This window comes from Papilio xuthus, unplaced genomic scaffold (assembly GCF_000836235.2).
Source record: "Papilio xuthus unplaced genomic scaffold, Pxut_1.1 DF826923.1, whole genome shotgun sequence".
Lineage (NCBI taxonomy): Eukaryota > Metazoa > Arthropoda > Insecta > Lepidoptera > Papilionidae > Papilio > Papilio xuthus.
Window position 1 is genome coordinate 1,182,873 of NW_013531726.1, and position 22,148 is coordinate 1,205,020.

General features: G+C 35.5%; 4 protein-coding genes across 6 annotated transcripts in view; 3 read left to right on the forward strand and 1 right to left on the reverse strand.

The window, feature by feature from the left end:
• Positions 1-5,646, forward strand: part of LOC106122484 (spermine oxidase) — a 25,834-nt gene extending 20,188 nt beyond the window's left edge. For 2 of the 3 annotated variants that reach the window (XM_013318465.1, XM_013318463.1), the window contains exons 2-7: positions 747-917; positions 1,459-1,671; positions 2,082-2,289; positions 2,720-2,916; positions 4,229-4,597; positions 5,040-5,646. In XM_013318465.1, the coding sequence (XP_013173919.1) occupies positions 754-917; positions 1,459-1,671; positions 2,082-2,289; positions 2,720-2,916; positions 4,229-4,597; positions 5,040-5,280 (1,392 nt within the window). In that variant the 5' untranslated portion in view covers positions 747-753 and the 3' untranslated portion in view covers positions 5,281-5,646. Of the gene's footprint in view, positions 1-227; positions 317-746; positions 918-1,458; positions 1,672-2,081; positions 2,290-2,719; positions 2,917-4,228; positions 4,598-5,039 lie in introns of those variants that run through there. The other variant, XM_013318464.1, reaches the window with a different exon arrangement.
• Positions 5,647-7,097: 1,451 nt separating this feature from the next.
• On the forward strand, positions 7,098-11,912 carry LOC106122363 (serine protease 30-like). Its single transcript, NM_001312286.1, is given in 8 exon segments — positions 7,098-7,151; positions 7,815-7,912; positions 8,606-8,711; positions 9,032-9,152; positions 9,666-9,771; positions 10,222-10,397; positions 10,911-11,069; positions 11,547-11,912. Coding segments are annotated over 8 exon segments (933 nt in total). The 5' UTR covers positions 7,098-7,146; the 3' UTR covers positions 11,709-11,912.
• Positions 11,913-12,391: 479 nt separating this feature from the next.
• Hinfp (Histone H4 transcription factor) lies at positions 12,392-17,860 on the reverse strand. The gene is made up of 7 exons (XM_013318703.1): positions 17,513-17,860; positions 17,233-17,380; positions 16,343-16,581; positions 15,319-15,519; positions 14,262-14,473; positions 13,757-14,026; positions 12,392-13,301 (listed from the first exon to the last, which is right to left on the reverse strand). Exons 1-7 carry the CDS (start codon positions 17,732-17,734, stop codon positions 12,995-12,997), a joined length of 1,599 nt encoding a protein of 532 aa, XP_013174157.1. The 5' UTR covers positions 17,735-17,860; the 3' UTR covers positions 12,392-12,994.
• A 351-nt stretch (positions 17,861-18,211) lies between these two features.
• Prps (phosphoribosyl pyrophosphate synthetase) lies at positions 18,212-20,726 on the forward strand. Its single transcript, XM_013318653.1, has one exon. It carries the CDS (start codon positions 18,555-18,557, stop codon positions 19,581-19,583), a length of 1,029 nt encoding a protein of 342 aa, XP_013174107.1. The 5' UTR covers positions 18,212-18,554; the 3' UTR covers positions 19,584-20,726.
• The last annotated feature ends 1,422 nt before the right edge of the window (positions 20,727-22,148 follow it).

Here is a 22,148-nt window from a genome sequence, read left to right on the forward strand (position 1 = left end):
TCAAAAATTGATGATATTTTTAACATTTCAATAGTAAATTTTTAAAATAAACCTAAATTTGATAATTTTAGTTTATTACAGCGACTTTATTACATAATTACGTAATTTTTACAACATAATTGTAACACGTTTAGCAAACGTCAGGCCAAATGATAAGATAACCATTATATTTTACACAAAATATTTATTATCAAAACAAGAATTCTTTAAGTGCGGTTGTGACAATTGCAAAAATAAATTAAAAAAACAATAAAGTGCTGTGTTTGATTATAACACAAACAATCCTAGAGCGACAGGGTAACTACTCTGAGACAGGGTAAGCAGAATACACAAATCTTTATAATATGGATGGATGGATGTTTGTTTGATGCTATCTCCACAACGGCTAAACGGATCCCGCTGAAATTTAGCATGGATGTAGATTATATTCTACATCCATGCTGCCATGTTCTTCTAGATTATAATGTAGAAGAACACATATGTTACAAATTAAGTTTTTTTTAGTTCCGCGCGGACGGTGTCGCGGTCGACCGCTATTATGTTATAATTGCGAATGTTTGGATGAATGGATAGATGTTTATTTGAAGGTATCTCCAGAACGGCTTATAGATCTCGCTGAAATTGGGTAAAGATGTATAGCATAGTCTAGAAGAACCTAGGCTTCTTATAAAGTTTTTTTTTATTCCGCATGGACGGACTTGTGGGCGACAGCTAGTGATATATTTATTTTGTAACGCTTGTTTCAGGCAACTAATGGACGTAATAGTAGTAGGATGTGGTGCGTCAGGGTTGGCGGCACTGCGGAGACTTCACGACGCTGGTCTCAAGGTCCTTGGTTTAGAGGCTGATGACAGGATCGGCGGTAGAATACGTACCGTGCAATTCGGGGAGTGTGCGTTGGATTTAGGGGCGGCCTGGTATGTAAAAGACCGTAGATTAAATATTATAGCTCTTTTTAATCTATGACGAATACATCGACTTGGAGGACTAAAATATGGTCCGCAAATACCACGTAGAGTGGATTGGGGCAAGGAGATGATGTTCTAATATTAGTAGTACAAGATTTTAATTTTTTTTTTATATCATAAGGTGGCAAACGAGCGAGCGGCCACCTGAAATCGCTGAAATAGTGAAGTGACCGTTGCCCATAGACTTACGCAATTACAACTTTTAATCGACGGAGGAGAGGATGCACAGAAAGAAAATATTTTCTCTTTCCATACATCCTTTCATCCGGAAAGTCCACTTCCACTTCCCATCCTTTCCTTATAAGAAAACGGTGGGAAGGGAAAGAGAACTAAATTAGGCCTCCGGGACGCAAAATATTTTTTTTTAAAGTGTAAACGGCTGTTACTTATTTTCTTAGATTTGTGATCTTTAATTCTTAATTTGTAAGATGATATCGTTATTATTTATGAGTTAGTAGTGACATTAAAATTTTTATTTTTTATTTTCCAGGTGTCATGGGGAGAAAGACAACGTTGTTTTCGAGTTGGTTAATCCGTTAGGTCTCTTGGGAAGACCTAAACCGGATCACAAATTGTACGTACTGTCCAACGGGGAACTGATAGATGAAGGCAAAAGCGAAACGTTGATAGGTGCTTTAAACCAAGAAGTCGGTAAAGCTGATAAGAATAGCAAGAAATCCATAGCTGAATGTGTGCGTACTGCGTAAGTCTTATTAAATTATTATATCTTTAGATTTTAGACTATCGAAGTTATTACCAATATCGTAAATGAATATTCTAGAGGAGAAGGTGATTTAATAACAACTAGCTGTCACCCCCGACTCTGTCCGTGCAGTATTAAAAAAAAACTTAATAAGTAGCCTATGTGTTCTTCTAGACTACATTCTACATCTATGCAAAATTTCAGCGAGATCTATACAGCCGTTCTGGAGATTCCTTCAAACAAATAAACATCCACGAATCCAACAATATCCATCCATCCATATTAGTAAAGATTTTAGCATCAATGATTAATCATATGAAATCTTTCGTAGACTGGTTGTTAAAGAGACGTTAAAAAAATTCAAGTCTTTTAACCCTCAACAACAATTAATTGCTATTAATTAATTCCAGGCTTAAAACCAACGCAACGTTAAAGAAAGAACCTCAGCTAGCTAAATCCTTCGTTGATTGGTTTGAGAAGAACAACCATTTAGGAGGTCAGGCTGACCCGCGACAAGGGAAGTCTCTCAAAGGCCTTGAGGAGTGCTGGGGCTGCGAGGGAGAGTTCATGTTAAACTGGAAAGGAAAAGGCTTCAAGACACTTCTGGATGTTTTATTAGTAAGTTAACCAGATTAAAATGATACATGAGCGAAATTATAGAATTATTTTAAAGTCTTGAGTCCGTTCAGATAATTTGCTTTCACTCTCAACTGTTAATCTAGTTATAATAACGTTTTTTCTAAACACAATTATTGGACTACTATGTATAATACTTGTATCATATCAGATTTTAAGAGTGTCGGTGGCTCAGGGGTTAAGCACTTTACTAGTCATCTGCTTCGAATCCAGCCATGTACCATTGTGTTTTTTTATTTTCGATTTACATATGTACATTTATCCAACGTTCTTACGTTAAAGGAAAACAACGTGATGCAACCTGCACATATCTGAGAAATGAGTCATGAATGAATCAGATTTTTTTCTTTGTTTATTTTTTTAATGGCACTGGAAACCCACAATAATAATGCTAATTTACAATTTATTTTAGAACAAATACCCAGATCCGTCAAAAGCAATTCCGGTTGAAATACTGCTGAAGAAAGAGGTTGAGAGTATTAAATGGCGGAGTACTCAGCAAGGACTCGAACCCGAGAACCCTCTGGTGCACGTCAAATGTAAAGACGGCAGTCTCTACGCTGCCAAGAGTGTCATTGTCACTCTATCTATCGGAGTACTAAAAGAAAGGTAACTTCTTTTTACTAAATAGAACACAAATCATTCATGGACAAGGTTTTTCTTGTGACTGAATTGCCACTGCTTGCCTTGAGGAGGCATTTACAGCTTCACCGGGCTTGAGGTGGCCGAGCGCAGATGGCACTTAACCATAACCTCGTTTAAGAGTAACTAAGCTGGAGGGCTCCCTTAGGAACCTCGGCTCGGGCCGTTACTTCGTTATTATTACCGGATTGGGAGGCCGCCGAGCTCTTAGGTCGCTTCGGTGGACGCTCCATGGAGTGACGGGGCTCAAGGGACCCCGAGAGGGGACCTCGGCTTGTGCTGTCACTCAATACGCGTTTAGCATTCCGATTCAAGGGTGCCCAAGAGAGCCGAACCTCGGCTTGATTGGTTGCTGTTGTCTGATTATGCCATGGACAAAGATTTCTTTTTTTTAACTAAAATTTTACACGGTAAAACGATATCACGTTTTAAAACATAATTAGTGCCATCTATTTGTGAAGTCAAGTTTTAACAATATTGTATTTGGGTAGATTTTTGTAACAGGTTCACAGTGTAATTGTTTTTTTGATACTAGCTGTCGCCCGCGACTCTGTCCGCGCGGGATTAAAAATAGATGTTGGCCGATTCTCAGACAAAATTACACGAGAATCGGTCAAGCCGCTTCGGATGAGTATGGGAACGAAAATTGTGACACGAGAATTTTATATATAAGATAAAAACATAACTAATAAAATTATGTTAAAATTGTCATATTCCTTTGTCTGGTATTGAATTAAATTCTTTAAAACTTCGTGTATGTAAATATCAAGTACCTTCCATAGTTTTCCTCAATCAAGCGGTAAATATTATGCCGCGAGGTTATCGGAAATCTATTATTACAATAACAATTATTACTGCAAAACTTATTTAAAACCATTCTTCGATCCATTTATCAAGTGGCTTTATGGTCAAGCACTGGTTTATTCAATATAAAAAAATATAGCTATACTACCTGCGTCCGCGACTTCGTCCGCTTGAAATCCTGTCTATTGGTAGCATTTCATTATTTAGGCTACTGTTTTTACTAATACTTATGTATATATATATATCGACAAAACATATTAAAATCACAAATTCGCGTTAAAAAGTACGTCGTAAGTCCTTTTCTAGGCTCTTGACTATCGGTGTACCAAATTTCATTGAAATCGGTTTAGCAGTTTTTGCTTGAAAGAAGGACAGACAGACAGACAGAGATACTTTCGCATTTATAACATTAGTATGGATTTTTGGTTTGCTATAGTCTGATAGTTTTTAAAATTTCTTGTATCTTTTTTTCCAGGCACAATCAACTCTTCAATCCGCCATTACCCACCGAAAAGGTCACAGCAATCAACACACTCCAACTTTGTGTTTTAGACAAAATATACATAGAGTTTACTAGACCATGGTGGCCTAAGACACCAGCTAGCTTGTCCCTTCTCTGGCGAGATGAAGATAAGGGAAACTTCGCTAACGAAGAATGGGTGACGGAAATCTGTGCATTAAACACTGTTGAGTACCAGCCTAATTTACTCCTAGCCTGGATATACGGCCGTGGCGCTGAGGTGATGGAGAAATGTAGTGAAGATCAAGTCAAGGCAGGAGTCAATAAATTGTTGGAAATATTTAAGAAACAGTTCGATGTGACACCAATTAAAGCGATTAAAAGGTTTGTTTCGAAAAACATTACGAAAAAAACACTTAATTAGTCATTTATGTGCTCTTCCTGGCTATGTTCTATATTTATGCCAAATTTCATCGAGATCCATGCAGCCGTTCTGGAGATACCTTAAAGCAAACATCCATCCAAACATTCGCATTTATAATATTAGTATGATGACATTTTTGAATTGAATCTAATAAACTTTTTTGAATCTGTGAATGACATAAGCCTACTAAACGTCATCATCATCATCAGCTCAGTATACATCTCCACCGAGGGGCTCGGAGCCTACCGTAAGTTAAGGGTGATAAATCTAAACGTCATAAGTCTAGTAAAATAATGAACTAAATTAATGCTTCAAGGAAAACCACGAAGAGTTTAAGGTATTATAAGATTCAAACTTAATTATTATTTCGAAAGAACACTTATGGTCATTTTATAATTTCAGATCGCAATGGGCATCAAATCCGTTAGCCCGTGGTTCCTATTCCTACCGCAGTGTCGCCACTGAGGAGGAGGGCGGGAGTGCGGCCACTCTCAGCGAGCCATTGTATCATGGCGGGAAATTCCCCGTAGTATGCTTCGCGGGAGAGGCCACTTCCCACCATAGACACTCGGCTGTACACGGCGCTGTTGAAGCCGGGTTTAGAGAAGCTGACAGATTGGTCGCTATCTTGAAAAAGAAATGATCGCAGTTCTAAATTCAAACTTTATGGTGAGACGTTACGAACAATTTGACCTTGACACTTGTCTGACATATGTTGTCTCTATTTTGACAAAGAGTGTGAGAGGGATGACATGCTTTAATTCAGCCCCAATTTACGAACACGCTGGCAGTTAATATTAAGCCGCCATAAAGTTTGAATTGTATAATACATATTTTGTTATTCATTTGGTTTATTTGTACAATTTTAATCTCTATACCAATTATTGTATTATTTTATATCGCATTTTGTATGATTATTGTAAACAAATTTTTAATTTTGATAGTTAATCGATTATTTTTGGGATGGTTTTAATGTGTTTCAGTGGTTAAAATATACGAAAATAATTAATTGTTTATTTATTTTACCTCCCTAGTTTATAACCGTAAGTGTCCACTGCTGAAAGATTGAAATAAAAAGATATCTTAGTGTCTATGCCATAGAGAAAACATAGTTTTACATTCTTGAATTAGCAGTGGAAACCAACAATAAATGAAAGCAAAAAGAATGAGTTAATCAGAAGCTTTACCATAATATTTATGTAGACCTAAAAAATCGTTCATTAGATCTTCGGGAGCTAAGATGACAGGCGTCAAGTGGAAGCTATTCCGCGTTTCGTCTGATGAATGTGCGGCCTAATTTAGTCCTATTTCCCTTCCCACCCTTTTTCTTATAAGGAAAGGATAGGAAGTGGAAGTGGACTTTCCACATGAGAGGATGCATGGGAAGGGAAATTTTTTTCTTTCTGTGCATCCTCTCCTCCGTCGAATAAAGGTAGGCAACGCATATGCAATTGCGTATGTCTATGGGCAACGGTCACTTCACTATTTCAGACATTTCAGGTGGCCGCTCGCTCGTTTGCCACCTTATGATATAAAGAAAAGCTACATGTCCAGGACTGTGTTGGGACTGTGCGGGATCGGGGAAGGTGGAGACTTGTCAGAGACCAAGGCCTTACGGATTGCTGCATCACCTTAGTTAAGAAATCATTAGCATATTAACTTATGAAAGTATCTTTACAAGGTTAGCTTAAATTTGACTATAAATTAAATAATCTCACATCTATAGTAGCTCAACAGGATACTATTGATTTACCATATTTTAATTAAAATTCCCGTTGAATATCAAAAAATCGCTTAATACATGACCTTACCGTACAAAAGAAGCCTGTTTAAAATAACTAGCTTATAAAGATGTTGACCAACTATATACGAACGAATTATTATGCAGTACACATTCGATTCGCAATAATTTGCATTCGAAGAACAAAAAATATCAGGCAGCTATTAGCCATTAACTAATATAAAAAATAATTTGATGGTTTATTTTACGACATGAAAAAAATATTTTATAGAAATATACATTATTAATGAATAAAATGAAAAAGACGGTAAAGAACATAAATATAATGTAAGGGATCTTTAAGTAATTGCTTAAATTTAGTTAACAAACGGTCTTGATAGTTTTAAAGTACTCTAAAATAAGAATGAATTCCAGCTTGATACCTTCACGCGTTTTTGAGAATAAAGGTCTTGACAGACAGACGGACGAACAACCAAGTGATCCTATAATGGTTCTGTTTTTTTCCTATGAGGTACGGAACCCTAAAAAACATAGAAATAATATATTTTTCGACATTTGTTTTGCGAATGGAACTTTATAAGGAACGTTTCGTATTTCGCACACATCTGTGCGCAAACCCTAATGTGTTGATAGCTTTAAACTTGTTTATAGTTGATAGTTGAAGCATCACATCATTCCTCAACAGACACCGGACCAAAGTGGTCTTCTTTTAAATACAATATTGTGAATTATATTTGTATGTCATAAATCATTATCAACTGTGACATTATGAGGTACGTATTAATCTTAGTTATATATGGTATGTGAACTCGAACTTGTATCCAGTAAACAGTTTATTTTAGTTTTTATAATCTGGTTTATAGTGTATTCTAGACTTAAATGTACGCGTTTAAATAGGTCCCATCTTAGGTCAGTAGTTTTTTTACTCTACTGAAATGTCTTTTTTTGGTGCGGATTGTAAAGTATCAAGATTTTTTAGTTTATATTTGATAAAAACAATTGACAGTCGTTAAAAGTAAATGTTATTTTACTAATATTATAAATGCAAATGTCAAGATGGATGGATGTTTGTTGAAAGGTATCTCCAGAACGGCTACACGGATCTCGATGAAATTTGGCATAGATGTAGAACATAGACTGGACGTACACATAGATTACTAATTACATTTAACTTTTAATAATCTAACATCATACTTTATTTATGATTAACTAACTGTCGACCGCGACTGCATCCGCGAGGTATTAAAAAACAACTTAATTAGTAGCCTATGTGTTCTTCCAGACTATGCTCTACCTCTATGCCAAATTTTATTCAGATTCGTGCAGCCATTTTGGAGATACCTTTAAACAAACATCCATCCATCTAAACATTCGTATTTATAATATAAATTAGATATAAATTATTGCAACTATTGTATACAAATTTGTATTTTCAGAGGGTTTATAATAGTGGTTACAATTATACATTCATGTATAATATCAAAAGCTCAAGATAAGATACAATTTGCTAAAACTAATGAAGAAAAAGCTACAGGTAACATAATAATACTCTGTTATACCTAAATTTGTAGATATAGGTTTTAAAAATTTTTGTAGTCCATAGTTTATTTTATCTACATTATACTGGAGTTAATGAGTCGCTTGATCTAGTGATGCGATTATTATTTTCCTGTTTTTTACTCCACTGTGTCATAATTACTTTAAACCATATTGTACATATACATCCTTATAGGAATCTCACATTTAAATGTAATTATGGATTTAAAAAAACATTCGCAAAAAAAAAAAACATACTCAAACAAAAAAAATCTAAAACAAAAAACATTCTTAAACAAAATGCATTAAATAGTAACAAAATGATGTCGTGAACAAACACCCCCGAAAGTAATAAATTTCTTTTCTTTTTTGAAATGTGTCTATACTTTATAATTATTGTTATTTCCGAGTCGGTGTCGGCCTGATGTCTTAGACGTATTTACGTTTAAGGTAGAACTAGATATAGCGACATATAAGTTTACTAAATATTATAAATGCGAATGTTTAGATCGATGGATGTTTGTTTGAAGGTATCTCCGGGACCGCTGAACGAATTTTGATGAAATGAATAGTCTGTAAGGAAACATAGGTTAATAATTAAGTTTTTTTTTATTCCTCGCGGACGGAATCGCGGATAACAGCTAGTTAAGAATAATTTAATCAATATTAAGTTATTAATTTTTTGAAACAGAAACCAATTTAAAATGCGGTGTAACCAATCCTAGCGGTCTGGTATTCCGTTTCGGAGAAATGCTGGCTGACTTTGGTGAATATCCATGGATGGTCGCAATTATTAAGTAAGCTCTATTTTTTTATCATTGTAAAGGAACTTAATTCCTTACCCACCTTATTACATTTCACGCTGATTACTCAAATGTGTTTAAATGAGATCAAAACTGCATGTTAAGTTTTTTTTTTTAAATAAAGATCTAAGATTTTTGTCGCTTGACTACAATAGTTGAATGACGGGATTCGAACTCACAACTACAAGATTAAAAAATTCATTGCTTGATCCATTAGGTTATTGGTGTTGGCTGCATAAAATTATTTGTGATCAAAGACGTATTCAAATCGACCAATGATATAAATTATTACATCTTGTTTCTTTATTTCCCAGAAAATCGGACACGCCGTCGACTCAATGGTCTGACAAAGATTACCTCAATGGCGGCACTCTGATACATACCTCCGTAGTACTCACCAGCTCATATGGCCTTGAAAAAATAAAACCAAATGAGGTTATGTATTTTTTATGATTAAAACTAAGAAAAGTAGATTAAATATAGATGATTAAACAAATTTTATAACCAATATAGATTTATAGATTAACAACAATCTTTAGATTTATATTCAGTGTTTAAATAAATTAAAGTAAACTGAATATCGTAATTTCGAATGTTGTGATAAATAGTATGAATGTGACAAGATATCTTCAGAATGGCTAAACGAATACCACTGAAAGACATAGATGTAGAACATAGTCTGCAAGAATACATAGGCTACTAATATTAGGAGAAAATCTGACTCTGTGTTCCGGTGTACTGGCACAACACTAGCCGTATTAAAACATCAACGTTTATGTCCCCTCACTAATCATTCTGACACTTGACTTTGTAACGAAAGCGCGCCATTCGCACCAAATGATTCTAACTAATAAAGTCTAAAACCAATCATGTTTTTTTTTAATTCCGGGAGAGACGGAGACGGGGCGACAGTTAGTATTTCATGCAATGCATTTATAATTCTTACAGATCAAATGCCGGGCGGGTGAATGGCACAAAACCGCAGAAGATGAAGACTATGTCCATCAGGAAAGGAACGTACGCAGAATTGTTATCCATAAAGATTATTTTAAGGGTAAGTACACACAATGCAATTGAATCACAAACAATGCGAATGTTTAGATAGATGAATGGATGTTTGTTAGAAGTTATCTCCAGAACGGCAGCAAGGATCTCACTGAAATTTGGCATAGGTATAGAACATAGTTTGTAAGAACACATAGACTATTAATCAACTTTTCCTTAATTTCGCGCGAACGGAGGCAGACGACAGCTAGTCTTACTAATAAGGAATGAACGGAAAGTGCAAGTGAAATTGACGGGCTAGAAGATGTACAGGGAAAAAATGTTCTTTTTCTGTATATCCTCTTGACTGCGGATTAAAAGTAGGCAACGCATTTGCAATTCTTTACCGTGTTACAGATGTCTATGGGTCTGTATTTTAGCGATAGGTCATTTCCTTCTTTAAACAGACTCCTTTTTCTTTTACAAAATGTTACCATGAAATATATTTGAAACTTTTCAGATTCGTTTTATAATGCAATTAGTATGGTATTTCTGGAACAACCCTTCGATTTAAATGATGCGCCGCACGTGGGCGTAGCGTGTGTGGGTCCAACGCTACCCGAGCCGGGAACTAAGTGCTTTGGCACTGGATGGGGCATGTCCGCTGTCTCTGGAAAGTCTGATATACTAAAGAAGGTAAGGTGAAACCGTGGACATTCAAGTCAGATAGTCTTTGTGGCTTTCATTTCATAGTTTTAGTGATAATAACATTCTTAAGAAAAGAGATTTTTACCACGATTAAGTTGTTTGATCTCCCAATATTTCGGCAGACTTACATGAAATGATCATGGGTTGATTGATGATATGGGTCTACCATCTTTCTGACTCGGAGACCACAACTACTGTTCTCGTTCTCACTGCACGTTAAGTCCGCACTAAATGGTACTTTTTGGTGTCGAATGTTATAGTTTTGATTTTTATGATGGGCTTAAACCAACCTTATTGCGATGCTTTGGCCTTATAAACGTTGCACACTGGCTCAAAGCGGATAGTGGGACTTACTCATACCTTTGAATTTCTTCGTCAAAAGATTATATCACGATGTATTCCTTTATGGTATGAATTGGTGAACAGTAAAACCTTATTGGTTAAAGATTATTGTTTTATTGCCCATACATCTAATTAATTAGATAAAATATTGTTCCCCAGATACCGGTAAATCTTTTGAGTGCTGATGATTGCGAAACGAAAATGCGAAAAACAAGACTCGGAAAGATATACCGATTACACGATAGTCTCACTTGCGCAGGCTCAGCTGATGATACTTGTAAGGGAGACTTGGGGGCGCCACTTGTCTGTCCCGTTAAGGTAACACGTGCAAATAAATTCTGCGCACAGGCCTAATTTATAACTACCAACTGTTTGAGAAAATCCGACACTGTGCCGGTGTACTGGCACAACACTAGCCTTACTAAAATGTCGACGTTTATGTCCCCTCACTAATCATTCTGACACTTCACTTTGTAACGAAATCACGTCATTCGCGCCAATTGATTCTACTTAATGTCTAAAACTATAGATGTCAGGTGGTTCCACAAATGTAACGTCGGACTGTCTTACCTTACTAATATTATAAATGCAAATGTTTGGAAGTGTAAATAGATGGATGTTTCTGAAAAAGTATATCCAGAACGGCTGCATGGATCTTGCTGAAATTTGACATAGATGTGGAACATAGTCTAAAAGAGGACGCTGGTCATTAATTAAGTCGCGAGGGACAGCTGGTAGACAGTATCAATACAGTGAAGAATAATTGTAAGATTTAACATATTAAATTGTTTCCAGGATGATAGTACAAGATACGTATTGTATGGAATGAGCGCGTTCCGTATCCATGAAGAGGGCGCCCCTTGCATTTATGTCAAAGTTCCCGCCTTTTATGATTGGATAGGAGAGCGCATGGGCGAAGAAGGATTTAACTCCAGTACATATACTTACGTGCCATAAATTATATAGTAATTTTGATATAGATAAAAAAAAACCAGCAACAAACGAAGCGATTCCATAGCGAACTTCATAAATGTATTTAAGTTAGGCGCGACAATCACGTGACTTATCCAATGTTTTTATCAGTGTAAATGGAATTGCTTTGGAGCGCATTCATTTTGTCTATCCCCCTGTTTCACTATGGTTTGCCATTGTCAAAATATCTATGAAAATATTACGAAATAAAACGATTTATTGAAAATTGTAATCAAATTGTTTTATTATATTAATATACAATATTATTTATAAAATTATCACAAATTATTAAAATATATTTGCATGTGAAAATTACAAAAATATGTCTACGATACTTATAAGGGAACGTACCCATACGTGACCAGTTTGGGGGGGGGGCGAGTCTTTAAAATACTACGGTCAGTCACAGGAGGGGGGGAGGCTCAGATTTTAGTCACGTAGTCGTTATTTGTTTTTTTTTTTTCATAATACATAATTCACTAGTAATTTAAGAATGCATGCAGTCTTATGCTTTTAAGAAGAGCATGAGCCAAAATATTTATTTTTCAATTTTTACATGTGAAATGATTAATAATCATAATTATGAATTACTACGTAAAAACTAAAAGCTTTAGTTTTTGTCTTGGCATGTACTACGAGTGGTCACCGAGGGGAGGGAGGGATCGAAAAACTAAAAAAAATAGGTCAAGTAGTATGGGTATGTTCCCTAATATAAATGATTGCATTAATTTGTTTTGTCTATATGTCTAGTCTATACAGTAAATCTATTAAAACTTATAATTCAAAGTAAAAACCTTATAAAAATGTTGAAAACTAATCACTTTTGCCTTTTGATAAAGCGTCAATAGCCTAATGGTTAAGGGTACGGATTTCCGATCATGAGGTCGAGGTTCGAATCCCGTCATTAGATTATCGTAAACCATGCTGTAGCACAAGCATGGAGCTTGGTACAAGAAATATTAGTAAAAAATCTGCTTATATTTTCTATATAAAATCCTAACATAAGTCAAATCCTTAAAAATATTATCAACGCGTAAGTAACTTTGTCTATCTGTCTGTCCTACTTTCACGTAAAAAGTACTTAATTTAAATGAAATTTGGTAGAGACCCTGGGAAAGGTTATGGTCTTTTTAACGCGAAAAAGGAGTTGTGGTAAAGTGGGGTGGAAATTAGTACGGGTATATCATATTTTCAGTTAGAAGCTTCAATTATTTATAGGCTGTTATTTCGATATAAATATATACATTAGGCGAAGTCGCGGGTAGAGGTAGTTAAGTATAAACCACATCTGATTTTATAACTTCAGAATTTATAATATTTCCTTGTTCATCAACATCACACATCGTTATTTCAACTGATGTTTCATCTGGTTGATTGTTTTTATCACTTTTTAATCGTATCTCGAAATGTACGGGCGATGTTGCCGTAGCTTCGGACACTCTTTGTACTTCAAAATCATAGGAATCGGTGAGAGATTTTTTTGGATCACTGTACCCGTCTACTATTTTTTGTGACAATTCAAACTCCTCGAATCTTGTTTCCGTCAAACGGTACATACCGTCTTCACTGAGTTGATACCTAAATAAAAAGTTAATTTACAGAATATATTAACAGGTGACATTAATCCATCACTAAAACATGGATGTCAAATGAAAAGGCTTGACTAGTAAAGATAACTATGACGCATCCAAAATGGCCGCCGTCACATAATGGCGGATGACATAGTTTTATACAATTGTCATTTTTTACATTTTCATATGCCTCTACTTCTACTATACTTTGTTCGTGAAGACCTTACGTTTGGTAGACATACCATAAGATGGCAAACGAGCGAACGGCCACTTGAAATCGCTGAAATAGCGAAGTGACCGTTGCCCATAAACATACGCAATTGCATATGCGTTGCCTACCTTTAATCGACGGAGGAGAGGATTTGTTGGGACAGGGGAGTATGCATATCATCTGCGATTTTCTGGCAGCGGCCATCTTGAATTAGTATTATAAAGAAGGTCGATGAATTTGAATTGACGTACCTGAACCGGCTATAACCACACGGCCACTGAGCTCCGTGAACTTTCACTAGATGTGTAGTCAGCCGAGTCCCTCTGGAGAATATCTTCTTTTCCTTCTCCGGACACATATGACAGACATATTTCCTCTTCTCTTTAGGTTTCTTACTCACTTCCTCATCAGAATCTTCATCAGATAATTCTGCTTCGCTAGACTTATCTGCGCCTTTTAATTTTCTCTTTTTTCTAGTGTGAGTCGGAATATGTTTCCGTAAATCACGTTTTGTTATCGCCCTGTATGGATAAAGATATTTTGGGACAAACAAATCTAGTTACAAATAATAATATAAAAGACAGGAGTTAGAAGCGTCAATAGTCTAATGGTTAAGGATACGGATTTCCGATCACGAGGTCGGGGTTCGAATCCGATTCCGAAAGCGATTTCGTTTCCAAAGGATTCTAACTAATAATCTCTAAAACAAGGAAGGGAAAGTTTACAAATAGTTTCAGTGGGCAGGGGGCTTGTTACCTGTATTCACAGTGCGGGCAGGGGTGTGGGCGCGCGGCGACATGTCGGTAGCGTACGTGTTGCGCAAGCGCAGAGAGTGTGGGCGCGGTCATGTCGCACATAGAGCACGCGAACAACGACACATGTTGACGCGCATGTTCACGCTTTAAATACTCACTAGCGCAAAACACACCGCAGAAGTCACAGCGGATGTTCGATTGTGGGTTCACATTCTAACAAATTTTTACTTATAGTTGATTTCTGAGACCAAAATCTCCATATACATATTGTCATCCCTTTTATCTTTGATAACAGAATTAACAATATGTTTTATACACAGTTTTTGATCTCGGAAACCAATTATTAGACTAAAATAACATTGGCCCGCATAGGACGCACCGCACGCACTGACTAAACGGATTTGCTTTGACTTTTGATGCGGACGACGCGGATTATGAACGCAACGGCATACCGTTGCGTTCATAATCCGTTGCGTTCAAATCATACAAAATAAACTAAAATCCGTTGCAGACCGTCTGTCCGACGCGGGCCAATGAACGCGCACCTTTAAAGTATAGGAAAAAACTCGATTTATATATACAGTTGAACCTGTATAAGTAAGAATCATTTTACGGTCCCAAAGGACATCCAAAAGCCAACTAGAGAAACCTCTAGAAGCGAGAATTTGTGATCGATTAGACTCGTATCCAACTGTATAAACAAACATATATTTTTAATTGGACTAAATAATTGAATAATGAAGCGTCGGTGGCTTAGGGGTCAAACACTTGACTTGTAATCTGCAGGTCCTGGGTTCGAATCCCGTCATGTGCCAATGTGTTTTTCAATTTCCGATTTACATATGTACATTTATCCGATCTTACGGTGAAGGAAAACATCGTGATGCTGCACATATCTGAGAAGAAATTCAAAGATATGTGTGAAGTCAACCAACCCGCACTTGGCCAGCGTGGTTGAATATGACCTAATCACCCTTAACTTAGGGTAGGCTCCGAGCCCCTCGGTGGGGACGTATAGTTAGCTAATGATGATGATTGAATAATAATAACATAACAACCTGTCTCCGTATATGATCACAAAGTTTCCGATTATTGGCAAAGTGTTGTCCGCAGTGGTAACAAGCGATGAGTCGTTCTCCAGTATGGGAACGTACGTGCGCTATGAACAACGTACGACGTGTGAATGTCGCACCACATCCGGCCCATGAACACAAATTTCTCGAGTTGTCTATATGCTCTTTGACATGCTTGATGAATTCCTGAACCATAGACAAAACAAATTTTGTACCGGCTCTTGTTATAATTGAGTCACATGGGTAAAGCCAGGCTATAGACAATATTTCTTTAAGAACTCATTTTAAATATATTTTTGACTTGAATTAGACAAAAGGTCATGTCATGTCTTCTAAATAGTATATTTCAAATACTCACCATGGGTTTCTAAGACCAAAGCCTTTGTATCAAATATATTGTTATTTCTGTTCTGTCAAATATAATGACAGGGATGAAGATATGTTTTATAAAGATATTTGGGTCTCAAAAACCCATAGTTAGTTATTAATGGGTTCTTTAACTTTAATCAGTGTAGATTTCTTATACTCCAAATAAATAGTCATCTTAAGACAAGATTTTTTTTTATATCATAAGGTGGCAAACAAGCGAGCGGCCACCTGAAATCGCTGAAATAGCGAAGTGACCGTTGCCCATAGACATACGCAATTGCATATGCGCTGCCTACCTTTAATCGACGAAGGAGAGGATGCACAGAGAGAAAATATTTTCCCTTTCAATTCATGCATCCTCTGATCCGCAAAGTCCACTTCCACTTCCCATCCTTTCCTTATGAGAAAAAGGAATTGCTTCGACTTCACGCCTGTCTTCTGTGTGGTTGTGGTATGTCACCGGGCCAATTCGTGCGAAGATGTTAAAGCGGGCTCTACCACTGTTCGACCACGATTAGGACGGTATAAGTGTTAAGAAATGTATGAAAACATATCTCAAGTTGCAGGGACCGAATTAAAAATGGCGTATTATGTCAATGATCCTAAGATGATCGTATTAAGCGGGTTTTATTATACATACCTCAATTGATTGATATGCCTTCGTACAACCAACCCATAAACAGCGATGTTCACTAATATTACTCGGCAATTGATTCCTCTTACTGGAGTCTTTCTTACACTCAGCCAGGTTCAATGTAGCTCTGCCGTTTAAACCAATAGCTAAGAGCTTTGCATGGTATGCATGATAGTTGATATGACGGACCATCTCTGATAAGTCAACAGTCTTGTGTCCACATGTATCCCATGAGCAGAAATATTCTACAATTTTAGATTTTAAATCTATATTATAGATGTTAATGTATGATAAATGTCATACTACAAAAAGTAATATTACTAATATTATAAATGTGAATGTTTGGATGGATAGTTTGTTTGACGTTATCTCCGAAATAGGTATTGACCTAGGTATATCTATTGAGATATTGATGCAATTTGGCACAGATGTAGAACATAGTGTAAAAGAACACATAGACTACTTATTAAGTTTTTTTTTTAGCCAGTTAAAGAAAAATGTAAATGGGCAACGGTAAGACAGAATTCATCTTCAACACACAAGGAAATCAGCAACACTAGAGAAATTGGAAATGATTTGTTGATAGTTAGATGATTTATTAAAGTCTTTCTTTATGTGATTTAGGGAAAATTCCTGCACTACCCAACATAAAGCATCTTGGATCACCAAGAACACTCCTGGAGATAACCGAAAATATCAAAGGGTTGTTAGGAATCTTTGGAGAGTTGGGCTGGCTGGAGTAAATCTAGAGTTGCTGAAATCAAGCCCTTACACTTGCTAAACTAACTAACCTGATCACAATTTCACTATCAAACAGAAGACATTTGTCAACCATATTTTTTTATTCATAAAATATTGTAAAATTAATATGTCATAAAACAGATCACAATACTCACTAGATTTGTCTTCTTCTGGTATGAGATGCAGATCAGAAACATGTTTCGCAACATGTGTTTGGAATTCCTCATAGTCTGTAAACTTCCAGCGACACGAAAGCCAATCGCATTCTAACACCAAACCAGATCGTCGTAATTCACGTAAAGGCTTAAAAAATATTAAAGCATATATATATAAAGAATAAAAATAAATTTAACCATGACATTAGAGTTTATTACTATGACTAAGGATTCTATAAACAACATCGTGGTATTTAATACAAGTAATTCATTTACTCACAATTGCTTTAGGTTCTGTTTCAATGTCGTCTACTGCCAAAGGCAACGTAGCCTCATCTTCAGCAGCGGCGAGGAGAAAATTCTTTCTATCAGCGTTAGTTTGTATGATAAACTGAATGTCATTTTTATTCTGCAATGCCAACTTTTTTGGTTCTTGTTCATTTTGTTTCTTGAGCCATTCTAAGCAACGATCTACTTTTAACTTTTTCTTTGGATTATCCATTTTTATATTAATTGTGAAATTCACATGGTAAATCTTATGTTTAACGATTATATTTCTTCGTACAATTCAAAACACATCTTAAAATTTACTTTCGCATTTTCGCGCACAAACTTGACAGCACCAATGACTTTTAACATGTCATGTGACATTGACAGTTACTTCCACTCATTTTTTCAGCGAAAAGCAAAGGCACTGTTGCCAAAAACTTTAGACACTATTTCCATAACAATAAAAAATAGTAAAGGATTTAACAAAAATATCTTGCAAAAGTGGATTATTCTTTGTCTCCATCTATTCATTGGATTACTTGAGAAAGAAGAACACAATTTAATCAAACCTGTTCGGATCATTTTACAGCGGCGGACTTATGGCTTACATAATAAGGTTTCTTATAATCCAGTGTTATACTATTTATGTAAACACATTTTATGGAATACGTCCCGACTTAAAAAGTATTGAGAGTTCAGTATTTTTTTAGTTATTATTTTACCATTAAAACCTACAAGTTTCTGCGAGGTCTCGGATCCTAAGGATTTTAGGATTTTGGCCTTTCTCAATCTGTCATGGTAATTCGGTATTGTCATTTTGTAAAACGAAATAATAAAACGTGCGTGCAAACTCGCTTTGCTGCTCTTTGAAGCTATAAGGCCCCGTGGTGTGCGGCGTATTATTGTATTGAATTGATTAAAAGGCAAGCCCCACGTTGTCATAACTATTCCTTATCATTTTAAATACATAAATAGTTCATCTCGAATCTCAATAACTCAGTATAGCTGTATTAACTACGGGCAACAGAGCGGAGTACAGTTGTCCGGTGCTGATGAAATCAACTATTACACTTGAAGAAGTAGTGAATAAATTAGATCACTTCGCGTTACCCCTAACAACCAGAATGCCGAACATCAAAGTATTCAGTGGAAGCTCACATCCTGACTTAGCACAGAAAATCGTCGATCGACTCGGCATCGACCTCGGCAAGGTGGTAACCAAAAAATTCAGTAACATGGAAACGTGTGTGGAAATAGGTGAATCTGTTCGAGGTGAAGATGTTTATATTGTGCAAAGTGGAAGCGGTGAAATCAATGACAACTTAATGGAGCTACTTATTATGATAAACGCTTGTAAAATTGCGTCGGCGTCGCGAGTTACCGCTGTTATTCCTTGTTTCCCATACGCGCGTCAGGACAAGAAGGATAAAAGCAGGGCTCCTATAACAGCTAAATTGGTTGCCAATATTCTGTCGGTTTCCGGCGCCGATCATATTATAACGATGGACCTTCACGCGTCTCAGATCCAAGGTTTCTTTGATATACCTGTTGATAACCTCTTTGCTGAACCCGCTGTATTAAAATGGATCAAGGAGAACATACCAGACTGGAAGACGAGTATTGTCGTGTCTCCTGATGCTGGAGGTGCGAAAAGAGTGACGTCTATTGCTGACAGACTTAATGTTGAGTTTGCTCTTATTCACAAGGAAAGAAAAAAAGCAAATGAAGTTGCCTCAATGGTATTAGTTGGTGATGTGAAAGACCGTACAGCTATATTGGTTGATGATATGGCAGATACATGTGGAACTATTTGCCATGCAGCGGAAAAATTGATAGAGGCTGGTGCTATAAAGGTGTATGCCATTCTCACTCATGGTATTTTCTCGGGACCTGCAATATCTCGCATCAATAACGCCTGCCTGGAGGCTGTAGTGGTAACAAACACAATACCACAAGAAAGGCACATGCAAGACTGCCCTAAAATTCAGTGTATTGATGTCTCTATGATGTTAGCAGAAGCTGTGCGTCGTACTCATAATGGAGAATCTGTCTCGTATCTATTTTCTAATGTTCCATATTAGTTTAATTTGTTATTTATTAAGTTTCCAGCACTGACAATATTTTTGATTGTGTATGGATATAATTTTTACCTTGTTTATGGCATGCACCATGTTAATGTTAAAAAATTTAGTTGAATTTGACCAACTTTATAACAAAAATGTTTTTGTTGTACGGCAATATTCAAGAATACATAATTGAAATGGGTTTAAATTTTACCTGCAGATAATTGCGAGCTCTAATAAAATTAACATAAAATCTTTGTTAAACCATTTTGATGTTTCTTTAGAAATCCAGTCTGTTAATAAAGAACCTAAAGTCTTAGTTTAAATGCAACATAACTTGGTTACTACAGGAAAAAAAATTTGCTGCAATAAGGTCACTTGTTAGTTTTAATTTTCATTTTTTATTAGCAATTCTAAAGTTTAATTTTATATAATCTCATAAGTTAAATGTAAGGTTAGCATCTTAATAATCATTTACATTATTTCAAAAAAATATATTTTTCCTAAATATTTGAGTTTTTAAGTACTTTTTAATTGGAAAAAGGAGACAAATAACTTGATATAAGGTAAGATTTCATTTCATTTTAATTTGCATTTATGCATAGGTTTTAGTGCATATTTTTTCATAACTGACAAATTTCATTATTCAAAAGACATTTAGATTTATAAATAGATATGTTATTAAAATATTTTTAATTAATTTGTGTTTACAACATAATATGGATTAAAAAAATTACATAACAAAATATATAAGGCTTAAATAGCTTTGAAAAAATATCTTTAACACATTCACTGCCAACTCCGGCAACTATTTCATGCTGAAAAATCTTAGTGACATGGAATGTGTTTACTTGGGTACTAATTGATGTCTACTGGTTTTTTTTGAAGGAATTATACAATTTTTTGTCATTTCTTGAGTATGGTTAGTATTAACTTACCAGTGAAACTAGCTAAGACAAATTATTACTCAATTACATCTTTTATTATCCAGTTGAATTTAAACATTTTTGTAATGTAATTTGCTATAAAATGTTTCTAATGCATTGGCTGTGCGCCTGATATTTGTAAAGAGATTTTTCTAAATTTGTAGTACCAATGTGTATATGGTCCATTATTCGAGAATATTTAGGTAATAAAAAAGCGAATTGCAATTCTCTTTGATTTTTCTTCTTTTATTTATTTTCCCTAAAACTGTGTATTGTTCAAAAAAAGCATGTTAAACGACATCGTAAATAAATAAACTCCAGCATAAACTCAAAAACTACCGAACCAAACATGATTAAGTTTTGTAACTACGTGTTATTTGAACCAACTTAAAAGACAATGTAATTGTTAATTACTATGTTATTGACCTTATTTTTTATTAAATTTCTACAGGAAAAAGTTAGTTGTTTTCTGTGCATCCAATATCAGGGCGCGTCACTAGCGTAACAAATAAGACACAACTAGCTGTCGCCCGTGGCTCAGTCTGTGCGGAATTAAAAAAAAAAAACATAATTAGTATAGTCTATATGTTATTCCAGACTATGTTCTATGTATGCAAAATTTCATGTTCAATGGAGATCCGTTCAGTCGTTCTGGAGATATTTCAAACAAACATCTAAACATCCATCTTAACATTCGTATTTATAATACTAGCAAGAAGTAACATTGACCTTTTTTTTATTTCATAATTTTTTTATAGAAAAAGGATTAATTAGTGATTTCCTGCCGTGTAAAGTCGGGCAGCGTCACTAGCATAACAAATAAAACTTAAACATATTAATAGTATTACATGATTAATTAATTTTTATACACCAATTAATTGATCGAATCATACGAACATCTGTCATTAATAAGTAAAAAAAGCAACAAACACGTGGCAGCTCTCCAGATGATCTGTGGCCACATCAAAAATAGTAACGAATGTATAAAAAAAGTCTATACAAATTTAATGGTGCGGAAGTGTCTCGGCATTCGACGGCTTGATACTGAAGTGCACAAATTAATTCTAAATTACAAAACAGTTAACATATTTACTGTTTTCATTTACCTCAAGTCCGAATGTCACTGTAATATTTAATATAAACTTATGAATACAACTATATTACTCACGCCCGTAAACGACAAGAGTAGGCATAAGTAACAAATTGGTATATGGCGCGATACTGACCTCTATCATCCACGTTTCTATGCGTCTATGCGTGCACACGCGTAGGTTAAACGCTTGCTTCTCTTTGTTATGTCATTAAGCTCTATATATTATATATTGATTTAAAGTTTCTTTTACTGATCGAAAGCTAAATTATTCCCGGGTGACATAAAATTACTACTTTTTAATACCGCGCAGACGAAGTCGCAGGCAACTGTTAGTATAAATAAACTTATTAAAGGCACAGTGACATTTCTTGTGTATGTTTATCACAAGTTTTGTTACATCAGTGTTATCAAGATACTTGACCCCGGGTCGCGTCTGATGTAAATTGTTTGTTTGTGGGCCTGTCTTGTCGTCATACGAGTAAAGAAAACAATACCGCATCTTTGATACCAATAATATAACTAAGTCACCGATCAATGGTAAACTTCGACAATCTATAATTTGAT